The following is a 23,483-nucleotide window of genomic DNA, read 5'->3' as shown; positions in this document are numbered from 1 at the left end:
CCTCCTATGCCTCACAGTTGTGCCCCCCAGTTCCTCCTATGCCTCACAGTTGTGCTAGCAGTTCCTCCTATGCCTCACAGTTGTGCTCCCAGTTCCTCCTATGCCTCACAGTTGTGCTCCCAGTTCCTCTTATGCCTCATAGTTGTGCCCCCAGTTCCTCCTATGCCTCACAGTTTACTGCCTCAGAAAAGGATTGTAAGTCCGATAAGATGGGATGATCTGTCTCAATAAATGGTTTTGCCCTTTCCAAAGCCTCTTCCCTAAAATGGGATATTAGGAATAGTACCTGTCTCTTAGGGCTACTAACAAGGTTTGATACGGAGGGGATCTGTGAAGCAAAAAATCTCAGAAGGGCATTAAATTGGAAGGATGCCCCTCAAAGAAAGGTGATGGTTCAGGCTTGGCACCCTCGGTAACAGATGGTTCGGACTTGGCAGCAGGCCCGGACTGGGCGGCAGGCTTGGCAGCAGGCCTGGACTGGGCGGCAGGCTTGGCAGCAGGCCCGGACTGGGCGGCAGGCTTGGCAGCAGGCCCGGACTGGGCGGCAGGCTTGGCACCAGGCCCGGACTGGGCGGCAGGCTTGGCAGCAGGCCCGGACTGTGGGGCAGGCTTGGAAGCAGGCCCGGACTGGGCAGCAGGTTTGGCAGCAGGCCCGGACTGTGCGGCAGGCTTGGCAGCAGGCCCGGACTGGGCGGCAGGCTTGGCAGCAGGCCCAGACTAGGCGGCAGGCTTGGCAGCAGGCCCGGACTGGGCGGCAGGCTTGGCACCAGGCCCGGACTGGGCGGCAGGCTTGGCAGCAGGCCCGGACTGTGGGGCAGGCTTGGAAGCAGGCCCGGACTGGGCAGCAGGTTTGGCAGCAGGCCCGGACTGTGCGGCAGGCTTGGCAGCAGGCCCGGACTGGGCGGCAGGCTTGGCAGCAGGCCCAGACTAGGCGGCAGGCTTGGCAGCAGGCCCGGACTGGGCGGCAGGCTTGGCAGCAGGCCCGGACTGGGCGGCAGGCTTGGCAGCAGGCCCGGACTGGGCGGCAGGCTTGGCAGGGACAACACTGTGAGAAGCCTCGGGGCAGACAGCACTGTGAGAAGCCTCGGGGCAGACAGCACTGTGAGAAGCCTCGGGGCAGACAGCACTGTGAGAAGCCTCGGGGCAGACAGCACTGTGAGAAGCCTCGGGGCAGACAGCACTGTGAGAAGCCTCGGGGCAGACAGCACTGTGAGAAGCCTCGGGGTAGACAGCACGGTGAGAAGCCTCGGGGCAGACAGCACGGTTAGAAATTTTGGGGCAGACAGCACTGTGAGAAGCCTCGGGGCACACAGCACTGTGAGAACACTGTGGCAGCAGACTCAGGACCGGACACCGTGGCAGCAGACTCGGGACCGGACACCGTGGCAGCAGACTCGGGACCGGACACCGTGGCAGCAGACTCGGGACCGGACACCGTGGCAGCAGACTCGGGACCGGACACCGCGGCAGCAGACTCGGGACCGGACACCGCGGCCGCAGACTCGGGACCGGACACCGTGGCCGCAGACTCGGGACCGGACACCGTGGCCGCAGACTCGGGACCGGACACCGTGGCCGCAGACTCGGGACGGGACACCGTGGCAGCAGACTCGGGACCGGACACAGTGGCCGCAGACTCGGGACCGGACACCGTGGCCGCAGACTCGGGACCGGACACCGTGGCCGCAGACTCGGGACCGGACACCGTGGCCGCAGACTCGGGACCGGACACAGTGGCAGGAGACTCGGAGCAAGAGGCAGATGATGGCACCTCGCAACAGGAGACAGAGGCTGGCACCTCGCAACAGGAGACAGAGGCTGGCACCTCGCAACAGGAGACAGAGGCTGGCACCTCGCAACAGGAGACAGAGGCTGGCACCTCGCAACAGGAAACAGAGGCTGGCACCTCGCAACAAAAGACAGAGGCTGGCACCTTGCAACAGGAGACAGAGGCTGGCACCTTGCAACAGGAGACAGAGGCTGGCACCTCGCAACAGGAGACAGAGGCTGGCACCTCGCAAAATGGTGGAGCAGAAACAATTTTGGAATGCAGAGATGAAGCAACAGGGGATGGATCAGTAGGCTGACGTGGTCTACGGATAGGACAGTCCTGTAAGAAGTGCTCATTGCTGGCATAGTACAGACACAATTTGTTTGTTATTCTGCGCCGCCGCTCCTCTTCGGAGAGATGGGGGCGTGGACCACCTGTGAACTGAGAACTAGTTAAGCCACAGTTCTTAGTAAAAGGCAAATTTGTAGAATTTAAGAGGTGCAGTTTGCACAGGTTCAGCAGCAGTAAAGGTGGATTGAGACAAACCAGCAGCTTCTATATTAGGAGAGACATAATCAGACAGTCTTCTGAGAGGGTCCACAAGTAAGGAGGAAGATGTAGCAAGCTGAGAACGTAGCAATATAATGTCCATCTGTAAAGTTTGTAGCAGTGGCAATTCCAAGATTGGTGAAACAGACATGTTGCAAAAACCAAATGGAAAAAAAGAATGCAGAAAAAGGTCCCAGAAAAAATAAAACTTTCACCTGACTCCTAAGCTGTTTTGTGGGCTGGTTATACTGTCACGGATCAATGTAGAAATACAGCTAAGGAGGCATGGATAAGGTGAAAAAGCAAACAATGTTTATTGCTGGAGAGTATGAACAGGTGATGAAATCATAAGCTTGCAGAAATACCAGATATTCAGCATTTGCAGGTAAATGGGAGGTGAGGAAAGATTCCAGGCAGCATATACAGGGAAATGCACAGGTAAGTCCCAGGTTCACATATGAAACAGGTCAGCAGAATGTATCTTGAAATAGATCTCACCCAGCATAGATCCAGGAGCACCACAGGAGGAAGTGACCTCAGAGTATAACATCAGGATGACAACAATAACCAGCAATGTGTGCTGTAAGTGACAGATATATATAAGGGAAATGAGAACACACCCAGGTGCATGAGATAATTGGAGAACGGGTTAACCATGAAAGGCACGATAGCAGCACCTCTGGTGATCAGAGGTACTGCTCAAATACACACTAATAAAGTCAAATAGTCCAGGAGACAGGAGCTGCCAAGCAAAGCAGTATGCACTGCAAGGGGCTTGCAGGCAGATCCTGACACGAATAGAAGTATTTCTTAATATTCGGGACCACTAAACCACCTGCCAGGCCACATGTGCAGTTTTAATGATAGCAGCCTAGTGGTGTGTGACCTTGTGTACCCCACCCTTTCTCAGCAACTTTCATCATAGTGGATCCGGTGTGTTATACCAGTGTAAAGTGATACCATGTGTGTGGTATATGTGTGGCCTGTGTATAGCTATATGTGTCAGGTGAGTGGTATCGGTGTGACGTGTATTGTGATCACTGTGTATTAGGTGTGAGACATGTATATACTGATCAGTCAGACCTGTGAAATGTGATCAGTGTGTATCAGGTGTGTGATATTGGTGTGACCAGGAAGGTATTGGATGCCAGGATACTATTGCCTCCAGTGTATAAAACATTGAGAATTGAGTCCGTTTGGAATTAATCAGCACGGGGAATCAGAGCACCCTAATCAATTACGTTTTGTATAATTGTAAGGCAAAATAAATACCTCACTTTCTGTAATGAAATTTAAACAGAGACCTTAAGTTTCCAGAAGTCCCAACTCAGGCATTTGTGGCAGATTTCAATTGGAGCACAATGCTCTAACTGGGTGTAGGGGACGGCCAAGACACCTGGCCACAAGAGGACCATTGGAGGACGTACGATATTGTGTGAGGTCACTTAGCAGTCTTATGAAGCTGGATCAGAGGAACTTCTGAGAAACACTGACCAGGGCTCTACGGCTCATGAACAGAGGTCACACAGGGCCTCGTGTAGAATTTGACGCATCTTGCCACCAAAATGTAGACGGAAAATGTGTCCCAGCATTTTCCATAGTGTGCAAGGTATCTTAAGATCGCTGTGACTGCATACTACGTAAAAAACACAGATACTGGAGGAAGATACACGGAAAACGCATAATTTAAGCTTATCATGCAGTAGAGAGGCGCTAGTCATCAAGTTGATGGTAATGACTAGCATTTTAATATCGTTATTTTACATTTTGGAAAATAAAAAAGCAGGGTGCCTCCCCCCCCCTCAATTGCTACCAGCTCTAGCGCTCATAGCCCAGGCTGGCAGCGGCAACTTGTGGGTAAGGCGGTATTCCACTGCAAGAACCGCTAACAGCACTATAGGCTATAACACTATGGTATGGGCCCCCTGCCATAATGTGAACACGCTCTAGCCCGTTCAGTTCATGAATTACCCAGGGGAATCGGGCCTACACTAAAATGGGAGCCCTGTTCCCTAGGAAAAACCAGCCCGGTGTTGCCAACATTTGGGCTCTTCCCACACCCCTGGTTGTGGGTGTGGTATGGTGTAATGAAATGGTTAAAAATTTGATTATTTTTTTTGCTGATGAACTACAAGTCCCAGCAGGCCCTGTCATGCCTACAATGTAAAATGTTTATGCTGGTGCTTGATGATATACAAGTGTCAGCATCCCAATGGCTGCCAGAGCATGCTGTCACTTGTAGAACTACAAGCACCAGCATTCCCTGGTATGCAGTGCCCACTGGGACCTGTATTGGACCTGGAAAAACACACCGAAAAATAGACACCATTGAAAATGAGCTTTATTAGAAATAAAAACACCCACAAACTCCCTTTTCTCAGCTTTATTTCTCACTTAGATCTGGGGTTCTTCCAATCCAAAGGGTTAAAATAAAAAACCCACATGGACGCCAAAAGGACGGCTCCTCAGAGGAGCAGCCTTGTAAATGACCGGCTTAGAGCCAATCATTCTAACCAAACAGAGTGACTTCACTAGGATTGGTCAGTGTGGGAAGAGCCGAGCTGATTGGTTAGATGCTATGTACATCAGTCATACAGTTTATGAATGAAGTACATTGTACATATATCCCAGCACTATGTTGTTTTTCTATCACTAATATATTCATGAGACTTTGGGATTTGCAGCTTTCGTTGTATTTTTAGATGTAAGTTTTACAATTAGGGGATTGAGATCATCATGGAGGAGGGGGCTATAGGAGCAGCACTGTTAGTTCACAACGGGAAACCATTACATATGTTATAGGGGTTGCATTTGTAAAATAAACCATTATTGTAAACAGTATTTTGCACAATAAACCCCTAAAAAAATTCCAAATACGTGTGGTTTCATTTACCTTTTTATTAATGTCTCTCTCAATACACAGGATTACACAGTAGTGATCAAGAGATCTGGTGAGTGTGTGACACCCAGAAGCCGCCCCTGAGTGTCAGGAGGATTGAGCAGGACCCAGATCCCCATCACGGTGCCTGAACCTCACTCACTGATACATGGGAGAAACAATGACCAGAAGATCCTGGAACTGACCAACAAGATCATTCAGCTGGTGACTGGAGAGGTGACTGCTGGGAATGGGGCATTATACAGTAACACCAGGGGATGTGTCTGGGTGATGACTGTGTCATTGTGTTGTCAGATTCCTATAAGGTCTCAGGATGTCACTGTGTATTTCTCTGTGCAGGAGTGGAAGTATTTAGGTGGGCACAAGGGTCTGTACGAGGACGTGAGGATGGAGAATCATCAGATCCTCACATCACTGGGTAAGAGGAGAATTTCTGTTATTGTAGACGAGAGAATAGTTTTGAGGGCCACATAGATACTCATCTGAGAATCGCATATAAAAAGTGGATTTAGTCAGTGTCCGTTTCCTACAGATGGATCCGGTAACAGAAATACCCCAGAGAGATGTCCGTGTCCTCTTTATTCACAAAATTGTAAACAGGAAAATCACAGTATTCCGCAGGAGTATCAGGTAGACGACATTTTAGGGTCTCGCCAAATACCAAAGTAAATTTTCCAATTTATGATCTGTAAAAAAAAACCGTGTTGGATCTTTTCCACTGATATTCTTCTGTTTCATCTCAATTTATTAAATCGGATATTATTAGATATGATATATTTTATGATCATAATCCTGTTAATGTTAAGTTTGGCTCTCTCTATCTCCTATCCTCTTTATATTGCTTCCTTATTCTAGTTGTTTTCTTATGTTATTGCTTTCTCTATTGTCTCTTGCATTGATTTTTACTGATTATATTGTTTCTCTTGTCCCTTACTTATCGGTATTTTTTTTGGTTTATTTATTGTTGATTGTGCGGCGCTGCGGATTCTGTGGCGCCAAATTAATAATTTAAGATGATGATGATATTGTTATTGTCTTGTTGATTATTTAGATTGACGTCTTGACTGATATTAAAGTAGAAACGATAGAAGGAGAGGAAGAGATGTATCTGAGGGGGGATCAGCAGTGTAAGGAGGAGGAAATCCCTACAGATACTAGCACAGGTGAGTAATAAACATATATTACAGAAAGGAATCACATATTCTGCTTATGTAAACAATGTAATCAGTCAGTGTATGTTTCCTACAGATGGATCCAGTAGCAGAAATACTCCAGATAGATATCTCCGTCCTCTTTATTCACAGGATTGTAGACAGGAAAACCCCATTATCCCACAGGAGTATCAGGTAGACATTTGGTCTCACATAATCCCAAAATGACATTTCATTATATTATCTATAAAAAGCTGTTTGGATCTTGTACACTGATATTCTCCTGTTTCATCACAAATTATTAAATCAGATATTATATATATATTTGTATTGTTTTGTGGGCTATTTAGGATGACGTCCTGACTGATATTAAAGTAGAAATTACAGAGGGAGAGGAAGAGACGTATGTGAGGGGTGATCCGCAGTGTAAGGAGGAGGAAATCCCTACAGATATCAGCACAGGTGAGTAATAAACACTTATTACAGAAAAGAGTCACATATTCTGTTTATGTAAACAATCATCATCATCAACATTTACTTATATAGCGCCAGCAATTTCCGTAGCGCTTTACAATTGGCAACAAACATTAATAAGACAATACTGGGTAATAATACAGACAGAGAGGTAAGTGAACCCTGCTCGCAAGTTTACAATCTCTAGGACAATGGGAGTTTGAAACACAAGGGCACGTGCTACATCATATTGCACACTGGACCAGCTAGAATGCAAAGGTAATAGTATTGAGTGGGGTGTGTGTGTGGCATGGTGGTCAGAGGGTTGATGTATTGTGTTAGCTGTGTAGAGGGTGATAATAGGGTAACCTAGGGAGATTAAGATGGTGGATAAGGAATATTATAAGCTTATCTGAAGAGGTGGGTTTTCAGAGAACGCTTGAAGGTTTGAAGACTAGAGGAAAGTCTTACTGTGGGAGGGAGGGAATTCCACAAAATGGGTGCAGTCCGGAAAAGTCCTGTAACCGAGAATGGGAGGATGTAATGAGAGTGGAAGAGAGACGCAAATCTTGTGCAGAACAGAGGTGTCGAGTTGGGAGATATTTTGAAACAAGTGAGGAATTGTATGTCGGTGCAATTATGTTGATGGACTTGTATGTTAGTAGAAGAATTTTATATTGGATTCGTTGAAATACAGGCAACCAATGTAGAGACTGATAGAGCGGCTCAGCAGCGGACGAACGGTTTGCAAGGAAAATCAATCTAGCTGCTGCATGCAAAATAGGTTATAGGGGTTCAAGTCTCACTTTGGGAAGACCAGTAAGGAGGGAATTGCAATAGTCGATGCGGGAGATAAGTGCATGAATTAAGGTTTTTGCGGTGTCTTGTGTAAGATATGTGCGTATTCTGGAAATACTCTTTAGATGTATGTAACATGATTTAGATATAGAGTTGATGTGGGGAACAAAGGATAGTTCTGAGCCAGGATTACACCTAGGCAGCGAGCTTGCGGGTGGGATTTATGGTCAAGTTATCAACAAAAATAGAAATTTCAGGCAGGAATATTATAAATTTCAGGCTGGGTGGGAATATTATTAATTCAGTTTTTGAAAGATTGAGTTTGAGTTGGTGAGTAGACATCCAAGATGAAATGGCAGAAAGACAGTCAGTAACGCGAGACAACACAGGTGGTGAAAGATCAGGAGAGGATAGATAGGTTTGTGTATCATCCGCGTAGAGATGATACTGAAATCCAAAGGAGCTTATTAGTTTTCCAAGAGAAGTGGTGTAGATCGAGAATAGCAGAGGACCTAGGACTGAGCCTTGTGGTACTCTAACTGATAAAGGAAGTGGAGCAGAGGTGGATCCAGAGAAATTAACACTGAAAGAGCGATTAGATAGATAGGATGAGAACCAGGATAGGACAGTGCCTTCAAGACCTAGGGATTGTAGCGTTTGTATGAGGAGAGAGTAGTCAACAGTGTCAAATGCAGCAGAGAGATCCAGTAGAATTAGAAGAGAGTAATGGTTTTTACTTTTTGCTGTGATCAAATCATTGACAGCCTTGGTCAGCGCAGTCTCTGGAGTGTTGAGAGCGAAAGCCTGACTGAAGAGGATCCAATAGGTTGTTTGCTGTAGGAAAGTGTGTGAGGCGAGTGTAGGTAATTCTCTCGAGAAGCTTGGAGGGGCATGGGAGCTGAGAGATGGGTCGATAATTTGCGAGAGAGTTAGGGTCAGAATTTTGTTTTTTATTCACTGCATGCTTGAATAGTGATGGAAAAGTACTGGTAGAAAGAGATAGATTTCAGATTTTAGTTAGAGGGGGAATGAGCACAGAAGACAGGGACCTACCAATTTGTGAGGGAATGGGATAAAGAGGACAGGAGGTAGAGTAGGAAGATGAGAAGAGAGTAGAAACTTCCTCTTCATTTGTAGGATCAAATGAAGAGAGAGTGTCAGATGGTGCTACAAAGGAATTGAGACGAATGCTTGTCGAGGGAGATGATACCATTTCAAGTCTGATCTTATCTATTTTGTCCTTGAAATAGGAAGCAAGATCCTGGGCACTGATGGTAGTTGGAGGATTTGGGGCAGAAGGATTCAGAAGAGATTTAAATGTGTTAAAAAGGCGTTTGGGGTTAGAAGCCTGAGCATAGATGAGAGATTGGAAGTATGTTTGTTTAGCAGTGTCCAGAGAATTTCTATAGGAGTGGTAGATATCAGTATATGTGATGAAATCATTAGAGGTACAAGATTTATGCCAGTGACGTTCTGCTTTACGAGAAAGTTATTGGAGAGTTTGTGTTACTTTAGTGTGCCACGGTTGGCACGAAGTCTACGCGGAGTATGTAGTGTTGCTGGAGCCACTTGATACAGGGCAGTTGCTAGGGTTTGATGAAAATGGGGTACTACCCGATCAGGGGAAGAGAATGTAGAAATTGGGGTGAGAAGGTGTTGAAGAGAGGTGGAAGACTGTTGAAGATCAATAGAGTCGATATTGCTGCGGTTGTGAGGAGGCTTGGAAGAGTTTGACATCAAGGAGGGTAGAGAACTGGGGGTGAGCGAGTAGCTAATAAGGTGATGTTTCGAGAGGGGGAAAGGAGTGTTAAGGAAATCAGAAACTGAGCATATACTAGAGGAACCAAGATCAAGACAATGGCCATCCTGATGAGTAGCAGATTCAATCCACTGGGAGAGGTCAAGTGTGGAGGTTAGAGAGAGTAGTTTGGAAGTCGCATTGGAACGTGGATTAGAAATAGGGATGTTGAAATCACCCATGATGATGGTGGGGATGTTAGAGGATAAGAAGTGAGGGAGCCACGCAGAGAAGTATTCAAGAAATTATTGGTGTGGACCAGGGGAGCGATAGATGACAGCAACACGCATAGAGAACGGGTTAAAAACCTTAACAGCATGTACTTCAAAAGATGTGAATGTGATTGATGTTTTGACATTTGGTAGAACTGTGAACGTGCACTGTGGGGAGAGAAGTAGTGCAACCCCCCCTCCTTGTCTGCCTCCAGGTCTGGGGGTGTGGGTGAAATGGAGACCACCATGTGAAAGGACTGCAGGTGAGGCAGTGTCTGATTGCGTGAGCCATGTTTCTGTTATTGTTAGAAGGTTGAGGGTGAGGGTGTTTGAGATGTATTCAATCAGTGTCTGTTTCCTACAGATGGATCCAGTAACAGAAATACCCCACAGAGATATCTCCGTCCTCTTTATTCAAAGGATTGTACACAGGAAAATCCCATTATCCCACAGAAGTATCAGGTATATAACATTTTAGGGTCTTCCAAAATACCTAAATGCCAAAGTGACTTTATTGTATTATCTGTAAAAGAGCTGTGTGGATCTTATACACTGATATTCTTCTGTTTCATCTCAAATGATTAAATCAGTTATTATTATGTATGATATATTTAGTTACCATAATCCTCTTAATGTTAACATTCACAAGTTTAGCTCTCTCTACCTCCTATCCTCTTTGTATTGCTTCCTTTGTTCTAGTTGTTTTCTTATGTAGTTGTTTTCTCTATTGTCTCTTGCATTGATTTTTACTGATTATATTGTTTCCTTTGTTCCTTACTTATCTGTATTTTTTTGTTTATTGTGCGGCGCTGCAGATTCTGTGGCGCCAAATTAATCATTTAAGATGATGATGATATCGTTATTGTCTTGTTGATTATTTAGGGTGACGTCTTGACTGATATTAAAGTAGAAACGATAGAAGGAGAGGAAGAGACGTATGTGAGGGGTGATCCGCAGTGTAAGGAGGAGGAAATCCCTACAGATATCAGCACAGGTGAGTAATAAACAGTCATTTATTCTACACTCTCCTCTGTCAGTACAAATTAATGAGGAAAATGTATCTGTCCAGTAGGAGAGTCCGGAGCCATCAGCCCCTATTAGACTCCTGTTCTCCTCCTCACATCACATCATTGTGTGCTACCAGCCCAGACATCTGACAGTCTCCTCCTCACATCATATCATTGTGTGCTACCAGCCTAGACATGTGACCTGTCTCCTCCTCACATCATATCATTGTTTGCTACCAGCCCAGACATCTGACCAGTCTCCTCCTCACATTGTATCATTGTGTGCTACCAGCCCAGACATGTGACCAGTCTCCTCCTCACATCATATCATTGTGTGCTACCAGCCCAGACATGTGACCTGTCTCCTCCTCACATCATATCATTGTGTGCTACCAGCCCAGACATCTGACCAGTCTCCTTCTCACATCATATAATTGTGTGCTACCAACCCAGACATCTGACCAGTCTCCTCCTCACATCATATCATTGTGTGCTACCAGCCCAGACATCTGACCAGTCTCCTCCTCACATCATATCATTGTGTGCTACCAGCCCAGAGATCTGACCAGTCTCCTCTTCACATCACATCATTGTGTGCTACCAGCCCAGAGATCTGACCAGTCTGCTCCTCACATCATATCATTGTGTGCTACCAGCCCACAGATTTGACCAGTCTACTCCTCACATCACATGATTGTGTGCTACCAGCCCAGACATCTGACCAGCCCCCTCCTTACATCATATCATTGTATGCTACCAGCCCAGACATCTGACCAGTCTCCTTCTCACATTGTATCATTGTGTGCTACCAGCCCAGACATGTGACCAGTCTCTTCCTCACATCTTATCATTGTGTGCTACCAGCCCAGAGATCTGACCAGTCTCCTCTTCACATCACATCATTGTGTGCTACCAGCCCAGAGATCTGACCAGTCTCTTCCTCACATCTTATCATTGTGTGCTACCAGCCCAGAGATCTGACCAGTCTCCTCTTCACATCACATCATTGTGTGCTACCAGCCCAGATATCTGACCAGTCTCCTCCTCACATCACATCATTGTGTGCTACCAGCCCAGATATCTGACAAGTCTCCTCCTCACATCATATCATTGTGTGCTACCAGCCCAGATATCTGACCAGTCTCCTCCTCACATCACATCATTGTGTGCTACCAGCCCAGATATCTGACAAGTCTCCTCCTCACATCATATCATTGTGTGCTACCAGCCCAGATATCTGACCAGTCTCCTCCTCACATCACATCATTGTGTGCTACCAGCCCAGACATCTGACCAGTCTCCTCCTCACATCACATGATTGTGTGCTACCAGCCCAGACACCTGACCAGCCCCCTCCTTACATCATATCATTGTATGCTACCAGCCCAGACATCTGACCAGTCTCCTTCTCACATTGTATCATTGTGTGCTACCAGCCCAGACATGTGACCAGTCTCTTCCTCACATCTTATCATTGTGTGCTACCAGCCCAGAGATCTGACCAGTCTCCTCTTCACATCACATCATTGTGTGCTACCAGCCCAGAGATCTGACCAGTCTCTTCCTCACATCTTATCATTGTGTGCTACCAGCCCAGAGATCTGACCAGTCTCCTCTTCACATCACATCATTGTGTGCTACCAGCCCAAATATATTTGACCAGTCTCCTCCTCACATCACATCATTGTGTGCTACCAGCCCAGATATCTGACCAGTCTCCTCCTCACATCATATCATTGTGTGCTAACAGCCCAGATATCTGACCAGTCTCCTCCTCACATCACATCATTGTGTGCTACCAGCCCAGATATCTGACCAGTCTCCTTCACCCACTGTCTGGTGTATCTTATGGGATGTCAGTGACACCATGAAATTACCCATGAACCTCCTGTACACTACCTCCTGTGACAGTATCCATCACCATCTGTGACAGGATGGACCGCCTATGCCACCCTATATGTTGTTGCTGGGAACCGTTTGGGCTTACTTTGCCACCGTTCCCATTCGTTATCCCAAATGTGCCCAGTTGCCGCAGTAGGAGGGGCTTATAATGCTGCCACCACTGAACTCCTTTACGGCGCTCAGAACCACTTTCCTTCTGGTTAACTGTCACTGCTAGTGTACTCCTGTGCTGGTACACTGGGGCTGGTAACTCCGGACCTCTTACTATGGATCCGGGTTGGCCTATCACACTGACCAGAGCTGGAGGTAGCATGCAGAACAGTGGTACTGGAAAAGCTTGGGTCCAAACCTCAGAATCAGCCGGAGAACGGATTAGATTTTAGGGTCTAATCGGCAGGTCACAGGATTACAGCGATATTGAAGAAGTTGTCAAGCAGTTCTTTGATGCAGAGTGATGTTTATTGCTCAAGTGTCCTGACAGGGACAGTCGCACTGATTTAAGGTATCAGTGGTCAGGTCAGATGGAACATCATAATGATACATTTCAGTGTACAAGTCAGTGCATTTAGGCCTTTCAGACACATGCTATTTTTAGCATCAGGATATACTCTATTTACACAAACATAGATTTACATGCATTGCAAAGCCACCAATATATATACTTGGCTATGAAATTCTTAAAACCCTTGCTGTGATTTCCTGGATCTTATTTCAGAAGCAGGAGACATACTAGCAAGTCAAAAGGTCTGACTGGCACGAGTACTTCAGACAGTCGCCGAATACCCATTCCCACAGAACAACAAAAAAAAACTAAAACAAGCTACTTCCCCACATCACAATACACCAAAGTCTTGGTAAACACAGGCTCATTGTATCAGATATATATATCAGAAATAGGCACATCCTATAGCAAGGTTAAACAAGAGACAAATTTCTTCCCCTGGTCTCAGAAATAACGATTTCCTATCTCACAATATGAAAAAATAAGTGCACGTTCAATTACATAAATAAGTGCCCTGTGCTATTTGCTTTAAATAAATTTTTACCAAAAGTTATTTAATAGTGATCCAGTCACACCATCTCTCTGTATTACCACATGTGACATTACCATGAATATTTGATGCTCAGCTGTATATTATCAGTGTAATACTAATGTAGAATATAAAATTATTCTCCTCTCTCTAAGATCACATACACCCCATCACAAAGTACACTTCACACAAACTCCACCTGCCTGCACACAGCTGTCATTGCAGAATAGCTCCCCTCCAATCTACATGCTTGTATGCTCTATACAATTGCTCTTTATTCTGCTGATCTGACCCTGTACAGTGCTTTGCCCTTATACTTTACTTTGTGATGTTGCCCATCTGTGCCCTACTCCATTCTCCTAATCTTTCCTGATACTCTCCTTTGTTCTGTGCATGGATGTGAGACCTAAGAGTAGTGTAAACCCATTTTCTGTACTCACTGCTAATTTCACCCATGTCTACTCTACTTTTGAGGCTCCAGTGTTTGTGTGTGAGGGCAGTGTCTGATTGGACAATGTCACTGGCTAATAAGTCTTCCTGTTCTAGGATGCTGGCTGGGCAATGTGTATGATTAGGAAATGTTACTCGCCAGTTTCCGCATTTGGCTGGAATTCTCCAAGCTGGATGCACTTTGCGTGTCACTATGGCTGGGCTTATGCAATGTGCTTGGTAACACAGTTGTATAATTATAATAAAGTGTTTGTAGTTTGCAAATTGAAATTAAACAGCTGGACATTTCAACTTACTCATAGTAACATACACAATATGGGCAAAAGTATTCGAACGCTTAACCATTACACCAACAGGGACTGTAATGACATTGTATTCAAATACATATACTTTAACATGGAGTCGGTCTCCCTTTTTCAGCGATAACCGCTTACACTCTTCTTGGAAGGCTTTTCAGAAGATGTTGGATTGTTTCTGTGGGAATTTGTGCCCATTCATTTTGTAGATCTCTTAGGAGGTCAGGCACTGATGTTGGACGAGAAGGCCTGGCTCGCAATCTCCGTTCCAGGTCATCCCAAAGGTAATCGATGGGGTTGAGGTCAGGGCTCTGTGTGGGCCAGTCAAGTTCTTCCACACCGAACTCCTTAAATCATGTATTTTTAGTCCTTTCTTTTTTCACTTGGGCACAGTCATGTTGGATTAGAAAAGGGCCTTTCCCTAGCTATTGCCACAAAGTTGGAAGCATAGCATTGTCCAAAATGACTTGTTATGCTGACGCATTAAGTTTGCCCTTCACTGGAGATAAGGGGCCTAGCCCAAACACTGAAAAACGGCTCATACCATTATCTCTCCTCCAACAAACTTCACAGCTGGCATAAAGCAGTCAGGCAGGTAACGTTCTCCCGCTATCCTCCAAACCCAGACTCGCCCATGTGACTGCCATACAGAGAAGCGTGATTTGTCGCTCCACAGAATACCTTTACACTGCTCTACAATCCAGTGTCAGTGTGCTTTACACCACTCCATGCAACACTTGGCATTGGTCTTGGTGATGTGAGGCTGCATGCAGCTGCTCGGCCATGGAAACCCATTCCATTAAGCTCCCGCTGCAGTTTTTGTGCTTAGATTAATGCCAGTGGAAGTTCAAAACTCTTCAGCTTTGGAATCAGCAGAGTGTGGGCAACTTTAAAGCATCATGCGCCTTAGCAGTCATTGACCCCGCTGTGTGATTTTATGTGGTTTTCCCCTTCGTGGAGTTGCTGTTGTTCCTAAACATTTCCATTTTTTAATAATATCACTTACAGTTGACCATGGAATATCCAGCAGGGATGAAATTTCACAAACCATCTTATTGCAAAGGTGGCATCCTATCACAGTACCACGCTTGAAGTCACTGAGCTCTTCAGGACAGCTTATTTTGTATCACAAATGTTTGCAAATGGAGACTGCATGTAACGGTTTGGTACACTGGATTCTTGGATCTGCACAACTTGGCGCTACTCCCAGCAGGGCCCGGGGTCTAACGGACGGATGGTATTCACCAGTGACCACCGCAAGGTGATTTGGACTTCGTGGCGTCCTCCGCCCGCAGGTCGCGGCCCCTACCAGGAGTGTCATGCGAGACTCTAAGGGAGTAAATAATAAGATGTTATGAAGAGACACAATGGAAGTGGATGGAATGTAAACTCTCTGGCCGGAGGACCAGGGGAGACTGCTGGATACAGGTGAAGCATAAGCTCTTCAGTCAAGTAGCGGAGTGAAGACAGATGCGGGGTGAACAATTCAACTAGCGGGTTAATGGAGGCTAGTGTGGCTTGAGCAGTACAGCCTGTAGTGTAGTGGCACAAAAGATAGGTGCAGCGTGAACAGTCCAGCCAGCAAGGTAACAGAGGCAGGTGCAGCTTGAGCGGTATATCAGTAGTACAGCAGCAAAGCGGAGACAGGTGCAGCGTGAACGGTCCAGCCAGCAAGATAACAGGCAGGTGCAGCTTGAGCAGTATAGCCTGTAGTACAGCAGCACAGCGGAGACAGGTGCAGCGTGGACAATCCAGCCAGCAAGGTAACAGAGGTAGGTGCAGCTTGAGCGGTATAGCCAGTAATATAGCAGCACAGTGGAGACAGATGCAGTGTGAACGGTCCAGCCAGCAAGGTAACAGAGGTAGGTGCAGCTTGAGCATTATAGCCCATAGTACAGCAACACAGCGGAGACAGGTGCAGCGTGAACAGTCCAGCCAGCAAGGTAACAGAGACAGAAGCAGCTTGAGCAGTATAGCCCATAGTACAGCAGCACAGCAGAGATAGGTGCAGCGTGGACAATCCAGCCCGCAAGGTAATGAGGACAAGAAGGCACTGAGGATCCAAGGTTAACGTACAGGAGACAAGACTAAGTCTAATCAGGCAGGTAACTTGATCAACAGGCCCTGAGGAGAAAGAGGAAATGCCTTTTCAAGTTTGGAGCCAGAACTGAGAACCAATGGAAAACGTGCAGAGAACATAAAGGCTTGGGGTCTGGGCATGCACAGAACCAAAGCCAGGACACCAGCAACTGAAGTATGCTTCAATGGGGAACAGGTGAGCGTTTTGGTCTTTGATTGTGGAAGCCGAATAAGCGCCGTGTGTTAGTACCCCCCCCCCCTTTAAAGGTTGGCACCGTACACCTTGGGTTCGACTTCAACTGAAATCTCTTGTGAAAGTTCTTAAAAAGAATCGGAGTATGGACATCCGCTGCGCGGATCCAGGAACGCTCCTCGGGACCGAAACACTTCCAGTCTACCAGATACTTCAATCCTCCTTTACAGAATCTTGAATCCAAAATATGCTTAAATTAGAATTCCTGATCCAGATGAAACTTTGGCACCGTAGAAGAAGTACGGGTAGAGGAGAAGCGGTTGATGACCAGTGGTTTCAATGAGACATGAAAGGAATTAGAGATCCAAAGGGCGGCTGGTAGAGATAATTTAACACATGCTGGATTAATGACTTTGGGAATGGCATAAGGACCAATAAACCAAGGAGCAAACTTCATACAAGGAGTTTTGTGGCGAATATTCTTTATAGAAAGCCATACTTTATCACCAATCTTGAAAGCAGGTGCAGCCCAGCCATTTCTATCCGCCGTAAACTTGTAACATTTAGAAGATTTACTGAGACATTTCCTTACTTGATTTCAAATTGACACAAATCTACGCTGAAAGGCATTAACAGCAGGAACCTGGGTGGGAGGGAGGGAAGTAAATTTAGGAAAGGATGGATGTATGCCATACACAATTGAGAAGGGCGATGCAGAAGTTGATTTGTGAAGGGCGTTGTTATGTACAAATTCAGCCCAAGGTAGGAGATCTACCCAATCATCTTGACTAGTAGCGGAAAACATTCTGAGGAAGATCTCTAAATCTTGATTAACGTGCTCAGTCTGTCCATTAGACTGAGGGTGATAGGAAGATGAGAAATTCAACTGAATTTCGAGAAGTTTACACAAGGCTCGCCAGAACTTAGACACAAACTGGACTCCACGATCCGAAACGATTTCAGCGGGGCAACCAAGCAACCGAAAGATCTACTTAATGAACTGCACAGCAAGGACTGAGGAAGAAGGAAGGCCAATGAGTAGGATGAAATAAGCCATCTTAGAAAACCGATCTACCACCACCCAGATGGTGGTATGTTTATTACTAGGGGGTAGGTCAGTGATAAAGTCCATGCTAAGGCGAGTCCATTGTTTGTCCAGAATAGGCAGAGGTATTAATTGCCCTGTAGGCGACTGACAGGAAGGCTTATGTTGGCAACAAGTATTACACGAGGAAACAGACTCCTTGACATCAAGGTGGAGCTTTGGCCACCAATAGTTCTGAGAAACCAATTCAGTGGTCTTACGTACTTCGGTATGACCAGCAAAGCGAGTGGATTGGAACCATGTTAGAAGTTTTCTTCGAAGATTAGCTGGAACAAAAGTCTTCCCACGTGGTGGTGAACAGACAGGATTCAAAGTAGATGTGAGTAGACACTTGGGATCCAGAATAGGACAAGATGATGTTTCTTCAGTATTGGCATCAACAGTGAAAGCCCGAGATAGGGCGTCAGAACGTTTGTTCTTCTCTCCGGATTTAAATGTGATTCGGATATCAAAACGGGAAAAGAAAAGAGACAATCTAGCTTGTCTAGGGTTTAGACACTGAGCAGATTGTAAGTACAGAAGATTTTTATGATCTGTAAAAATAGTGAGGTGGTGTCTGGCTCCCTCCAATAGATAGCGCCATTCCTCCAGGGCTATTTCAATAGCAAGTAACTCCTTATCTCCAATAGCATAATTTTTCTCTGCCGGTAGAAATTTCCTGGAGAAAAATGCACAGGGTTGAAACTGATTAAGATGAGATTTTTGGGAAAGAACATCCCCTGCTCCTAAATTTGAGGCATCAATTTCAAGAAAAAACAGTTGAGAAGTGTTGGGTTGCTAAAGAATGGGTGCTGAAGAGAATGCTTCTTTAAGAAATTCAAAGGCTTTTAGGGCCTCCGGAGGCCAGGATTTAGGATTGGCACCCTTTCGAGTAAGGGACACAATGGGTGTCACAATGGTAGAATACCCTTTAATAAAGCGTCTATAATAATTTGAAAATCCCAAAAAACGCTGTACAGGTTTCAGACCCAAGGGAAAGGGCCACTCAATTATGGCTCATACCTTTTCCAGATCCATCTCTAGTCCCGTGCCCGGGACTATATAGCCAAGTAACGACATATGTGGTTGTTCAGAGAAACATTTTTTAAGTTTACAAAAAAGTTGATTCTTGCGGAGGCGTGAGAGGACCTTTGCCACCTAAAGCCGATGTGACTGGATATTTTGAGAAAAAATCAAGATGTCATCTAGGTAAACTACAACACAGTCATAGAGGAGGTCCCTAAAAATGTCATTAACAAAATTCTGAAACACCGCTGGGGCATTACACAAATCAAAGGGCATCACCAGATATTCATAGTGGCTGTCACGGGTGTTAAAGGTCATTTTCCATTCATCGCCTGTTTTGATTCTAATAAAATTATAGGCTCCTCTAAGGTCCAACTTGGTAAATATCTTGGCCCCCTTTATACGGTCAATGAGTTCTGTAATGAGTGTAATGGGATATCGGTTCTTAATTGTTATAGCATTAAGGCCTCTGTAATCAATACACGACCCATCCTTCTTAACAAAAAAGAATCCAGCCCCGGCAGGAGAAGAAAAAGGTCTGATGAAACTACGTTGGAGATTCTCTTGAACATAGTCAGACATGGCTAGGGTCTCTGGCAGCGATAAAGGGTACACACGGCCTAGAGGAGGTATTTGACCAGGTTGAAGGTCAATAGGGCAGTCCCAGGCTCGATGAGGAGGAAGATGTTCGGAACTGGTTTTATCAAAAACATCCAAAAATGATGAATATTCCTTTGGAAGGAGATCAAACTTGACTTCTGACGAAATGCTAGTAGAGGCCAGGGGATGAACATGAGAAAGACAATTTTGGAAACAGTTTGGACTCCAGGATAAGATTTGGGAAGTAGTCCAATCCATCTGAGGTGAATGTTGTTGGAGCCAGGGCAGCCCCAAGATGACCGGACTGGTGGAGGATGTTAAAACATGGAAAGATATCATATCATCTTTTTATGTAGTGCTCCTACTTGCAAAAGGATAGGCTTAGTGCTGATCTTGATAAGACCTTTGGAAATACAGGATCCATCAATAGCAGTAACAGATATAGGATGCTCTATGGAAGATGTAGCCAAAGAACTTTGAGACACAAGGGAAAGAGAAATAAAATTCCCAGCAGCTCCTGAATCCAATAAGGCATAGGAATGGATGGGACTTGAAGGGCCATACAATGTAATGGGGACGGAACAGACCTTCGGTAAACTGGACTGAGGATAGGATTTAATATTGTCCAATCTGACCTCTCCGGAACAAATTAGGCTTTGGCGTTTCCCGACTTCTTGGGACAGTTGTTAAGCATGTGCCCTGAATCGGCACAATAAATACACAGTTTATTTATAAATCTTCGGTCGCGCTCCTCCGGAGTCAAGCGTGACCGTACTATTTGAATAGGTTCATCCTCAGAAGTTGAAGAAAAGTAACGTGGTGTTGTCCTAGGCACAGGACGTTGAGAATTATCCTTTCCAGCAGCTCTTTCGCGGAAATGAAGGTCCACACGGTTACATAAGGAAATTATGGCATCTAAAGTAGTTGGTAATTCCTGAGACGCCAGAGCGTCCTTGATTTTATTGGACAGTCCTTGCCAAAAGGTAGCCACCAGGGCGTCATTATTCCAGCGCGATTCAGATGACAAAGTGCGAAAATTTATGACATATTGAGCCATGGATCGTGGCCCCTGGAGGAGTCTAAGAATACTTGATGCAGCAGATGTAACACTACCAGGTTCATCGAAATGTTTTCGAAATGCAGCTATAAAGGCAGCGCTGTCAGAAAGGAGGGGATCATCCCGCTCCCAGAGGGGAGAAGCCCAGGCCAGGGCCTGACCAGAAAGCAAGGATATAAGATAAGCGACCTTAGCCTTTTGGGTAGGAAAATATTGAGGTTGTAGTTTGAATTGAATCGAACACTGGTTGAGGAAACCTCTACAAATCTTGGGGTCCCCATCAAACTTAGAAGGAGAAGGAATCCAAAGAGTAGAGGTGGAATTTGTGGGTATCTCAAGAACAGGATGTTCGGGTGCTGGAATGACAGGAAGAGGTGCGGAAGCAGCAACTTGAATAGAATCTATTCTGGAGGCCAGTGTTTGGAAACACTGACGAAGTTGTCGCTGACCCGCGTCTTATTGTTCCACCCGGTTGAGTAAATGTTGAAGCATGTCTTTGGCCGAAGGCTCCCCAGTAGAATCCATTATGACCTGTTGATCCTGTCACGGTTTGGTACACTGGAATCTTGGATCTGCCCAACTTGGCGCTACTCCCACCAAGGCGCGGAGTCTAACGGACGGATGGTATTCACCAGTGACCACCGCAAGGTGATTTGGACTTAGCTGCGTCCGGCCGCAGGTGGCGGCCCCTACCAGGAGTGTCAGACGAGACCCTAGGGGAGTAAATTATAAGATGTTATGAAGAGACACAATGGAAGTGGATGGAATGAAAACTCTCTGGCCGTAGGACCAGGGGAGACTGATGGATACAGGTGGAGCATAAGTTCTTCAGTCAAGTAGCGGAGTGAAGACAGATGCGGGGTGAACAGATCAACTAGTGGGTTATTGGAGGCTAGTGTGGCTTGAGCAGTACAGCCTGTAGTGTAGTAACACAAAAGATAGGTGCAGAGTGAACAGTCGAGCCAGCAGGGTCACGGAGACAAGTGCAGCTTAGGCGGTTGGGCCCGTAGTATAGCAGCACAGCAGAGACAGGTGCAGCGTGACCAGTCCAGCCAGCAAGGTAACAGAGACAGGTGCAGCTTGAGCGGTATAACCCGTAGTACAGCAACACAGAGGAGACAGGTGCAGCGTGGACAATCCAGCCAGCAGGGTAACGAGGACAAGGAGACACTGAGGATGCAAGGTTAACGTACAGGAGACAAGACTAAGTCTAATCAGGCAGGTAACTTGATCAACAGGCCCTGGGGAGAAAGAGGAAGTGCCTATTCAAAGTTGGAGCCAGAACTGAGAACCAATGGAAAACATGCAGAGGACATAAAGGCTTAGGGTCTGCGCATGCACAGAACCAAAGCCAGGACGCCAGTAGCTGAAGTATGCTTCAATGGGGACCAGTTCAGCGTTTCCGTCTTCGGTTGTGGAAGCCGAATAAGCGCCCTGTGACACTGCATGGCTAGGTGCAGATTTTATACACCTCTGGCAACGGGTCTGATTGAAACATCTCAATTCAATAATTAAAAGGTGTGGCCAAATACTTTTCTCCATATAGTGTATGTTACTATAATTTGGGGTATAATGTGTTAATATGTTAACAATGTAAAATACAATGTCTATACCCATACATTTATTTTATTTCCAGCAGATGGATGCAAACACAGGAATATCTCAGATGGAAAATTAATTTTATCTACAGATTTTGAAACAGAAGATAACATCACACAAGATTCTCCACGAGGAAACCACACTACCCTAAAATACTTCCAATACTTCATACAGCAGATAAATCATCTGATCGATCTAATCATGAGGAATATTATCTTGATAATATAGATACTTTTACATATAGTACAGCTCATACAGATAATAAATTATTTCTATGTTCTGAGTGTGGGAAATGTTTTATACATAAATCACATCTTATTGAACATCAGAGAACTCACACAGGTGAGACACGGTTTACATGTTCTGAGTGTGGGAAATGTTTTACACATAAATTATCTCTTGTTAGACATCAGAGAACTCACACAGGTGAGAAACCATTTGTGTGTTCTGAGTGCGGGAAATGTTTTACATTTAAATTATCTCTTGTTGCACATCAGAGAATTCACACAGGTGAGAACCCATTTACATGTTCAGAGTGCGAGAAATGTTTTACACATAAGTTATATCTTGCTGCACATCAGAGAACTCACACAGGTGAGAATCCATTTACATGTTCTGAGTGTGGGAAATGTTTTACATGTAAATCATCTCTTGTTAGACATCAGAGAACTCACACAGGTGAGACACGGTTTACATGTTCAGAGTGTGGGAAATGTTTTACATGTAAATCATCTCTTGTTAGACATCAGAGAACTCACACAGGTGAGAAACCATTTACATGTTCAGAGTGCGAGAAATGTTTTACACATAAGTCATATCTTGCTGAACATCAAAAAATTCACACAGGGCAAAAAGTATTGGATATGAAACAAGTTTGATTACATTAATGTATATATACTGAGTGTGTGTATGTGTATATCTATATCTATATATTTTTATATATATATATATATATATATATATATATATATATATATATATATACACATTTTATTTATTTAGTGTTTTTATTAAACAATCAAAGGGGTAGAAGAAAACTTTGTGTCCTCTAAGTACATAAAATACCTTATCAGAGGTATTTTTCTACATTTGTTATAAATATAACCTACCAGAATAGAAGAACTAAGATATTGTATCTTTAAGAATTAGGAAGAATTAAAATAGGAGAATGACGTGTACTTCCTGCGTCACTGTGCACACGCTATCTTTATATCCTTTTCCTAGATGGGTTTCTTACATAACCACACTCTTTTATCTTTTATAACCTAAACCTTCTCCAGTCCTTTACACTATATTAAAATCCAGTTCTCACAGGGTTCTCTATATAATATTTACATTATACATAATTAAGAAGATTCTTGATTTGTTCAGAAATATGATTGTCACTTTGGGTATAAAAGATATGTATGCTAAAAATAGACTCTGTACCTTATAAAATGCCAGCTGATTCTGACACCTTTATGACAATCACACTGTAACTTGTACCGAATAAACAACTACTTTGCATCTAAGACCATTCATTGCCTTT

General features: G+C 44.9%; 1 protein-coding gene across 1 annotated transcript; it reads left to right on the top strand.

Annotated features, from left to right (window-relative positions):
* Positions 1–4,546: 4,546 nt before the first annotated feature.
* LOC142150425 (uncharacterized) lies at positions 4,547–22,833 on the top strand. Its single transcript, XM_075205617.1, has 9 exons — positions 4,547–5,637; positions 5,752–5,849; positions 6,271–6,382; positions 6,468–6,565; positions 6,721–6,832; positions 9,996–10,093; positions 10,514–10,625; positions 21,993–22,128; positions 22,200–22,833. The coding sequence occupies exons 1-9, from the start codon at positions 5,490–5,492 to the stop codon at positions 22,831–22,833; spliced, it is 1,548 nt and encodes a 515-aa protein (XP_075061718.1). The 5' UTR covers positions 4,547–5,489.
* The last annotated feature ends 650 nt before the right edge of the window (positions 22,834–23,483 follow it).

This window comes from Mixophyes fleayi, chromosome 4 (genome assembly GCF_038048845.1).
Source record: "Mixophyes fleayi isolate aMixFle1 chromosome 4, aMixFle1.hap1, whole genome shotgun sequence".
Lineage (NCBI taxonomy): Eukaryota > Metazoa > Chordata > Amphibia > Anura > Limnodynastidae > Mixophyes > Mixophyes fleayi.
The sequence above is the reverse complement of the archived record's forward strand: the minus strand, read 5'-3'. Positions and strand labels throughout refer to the sequence as shown.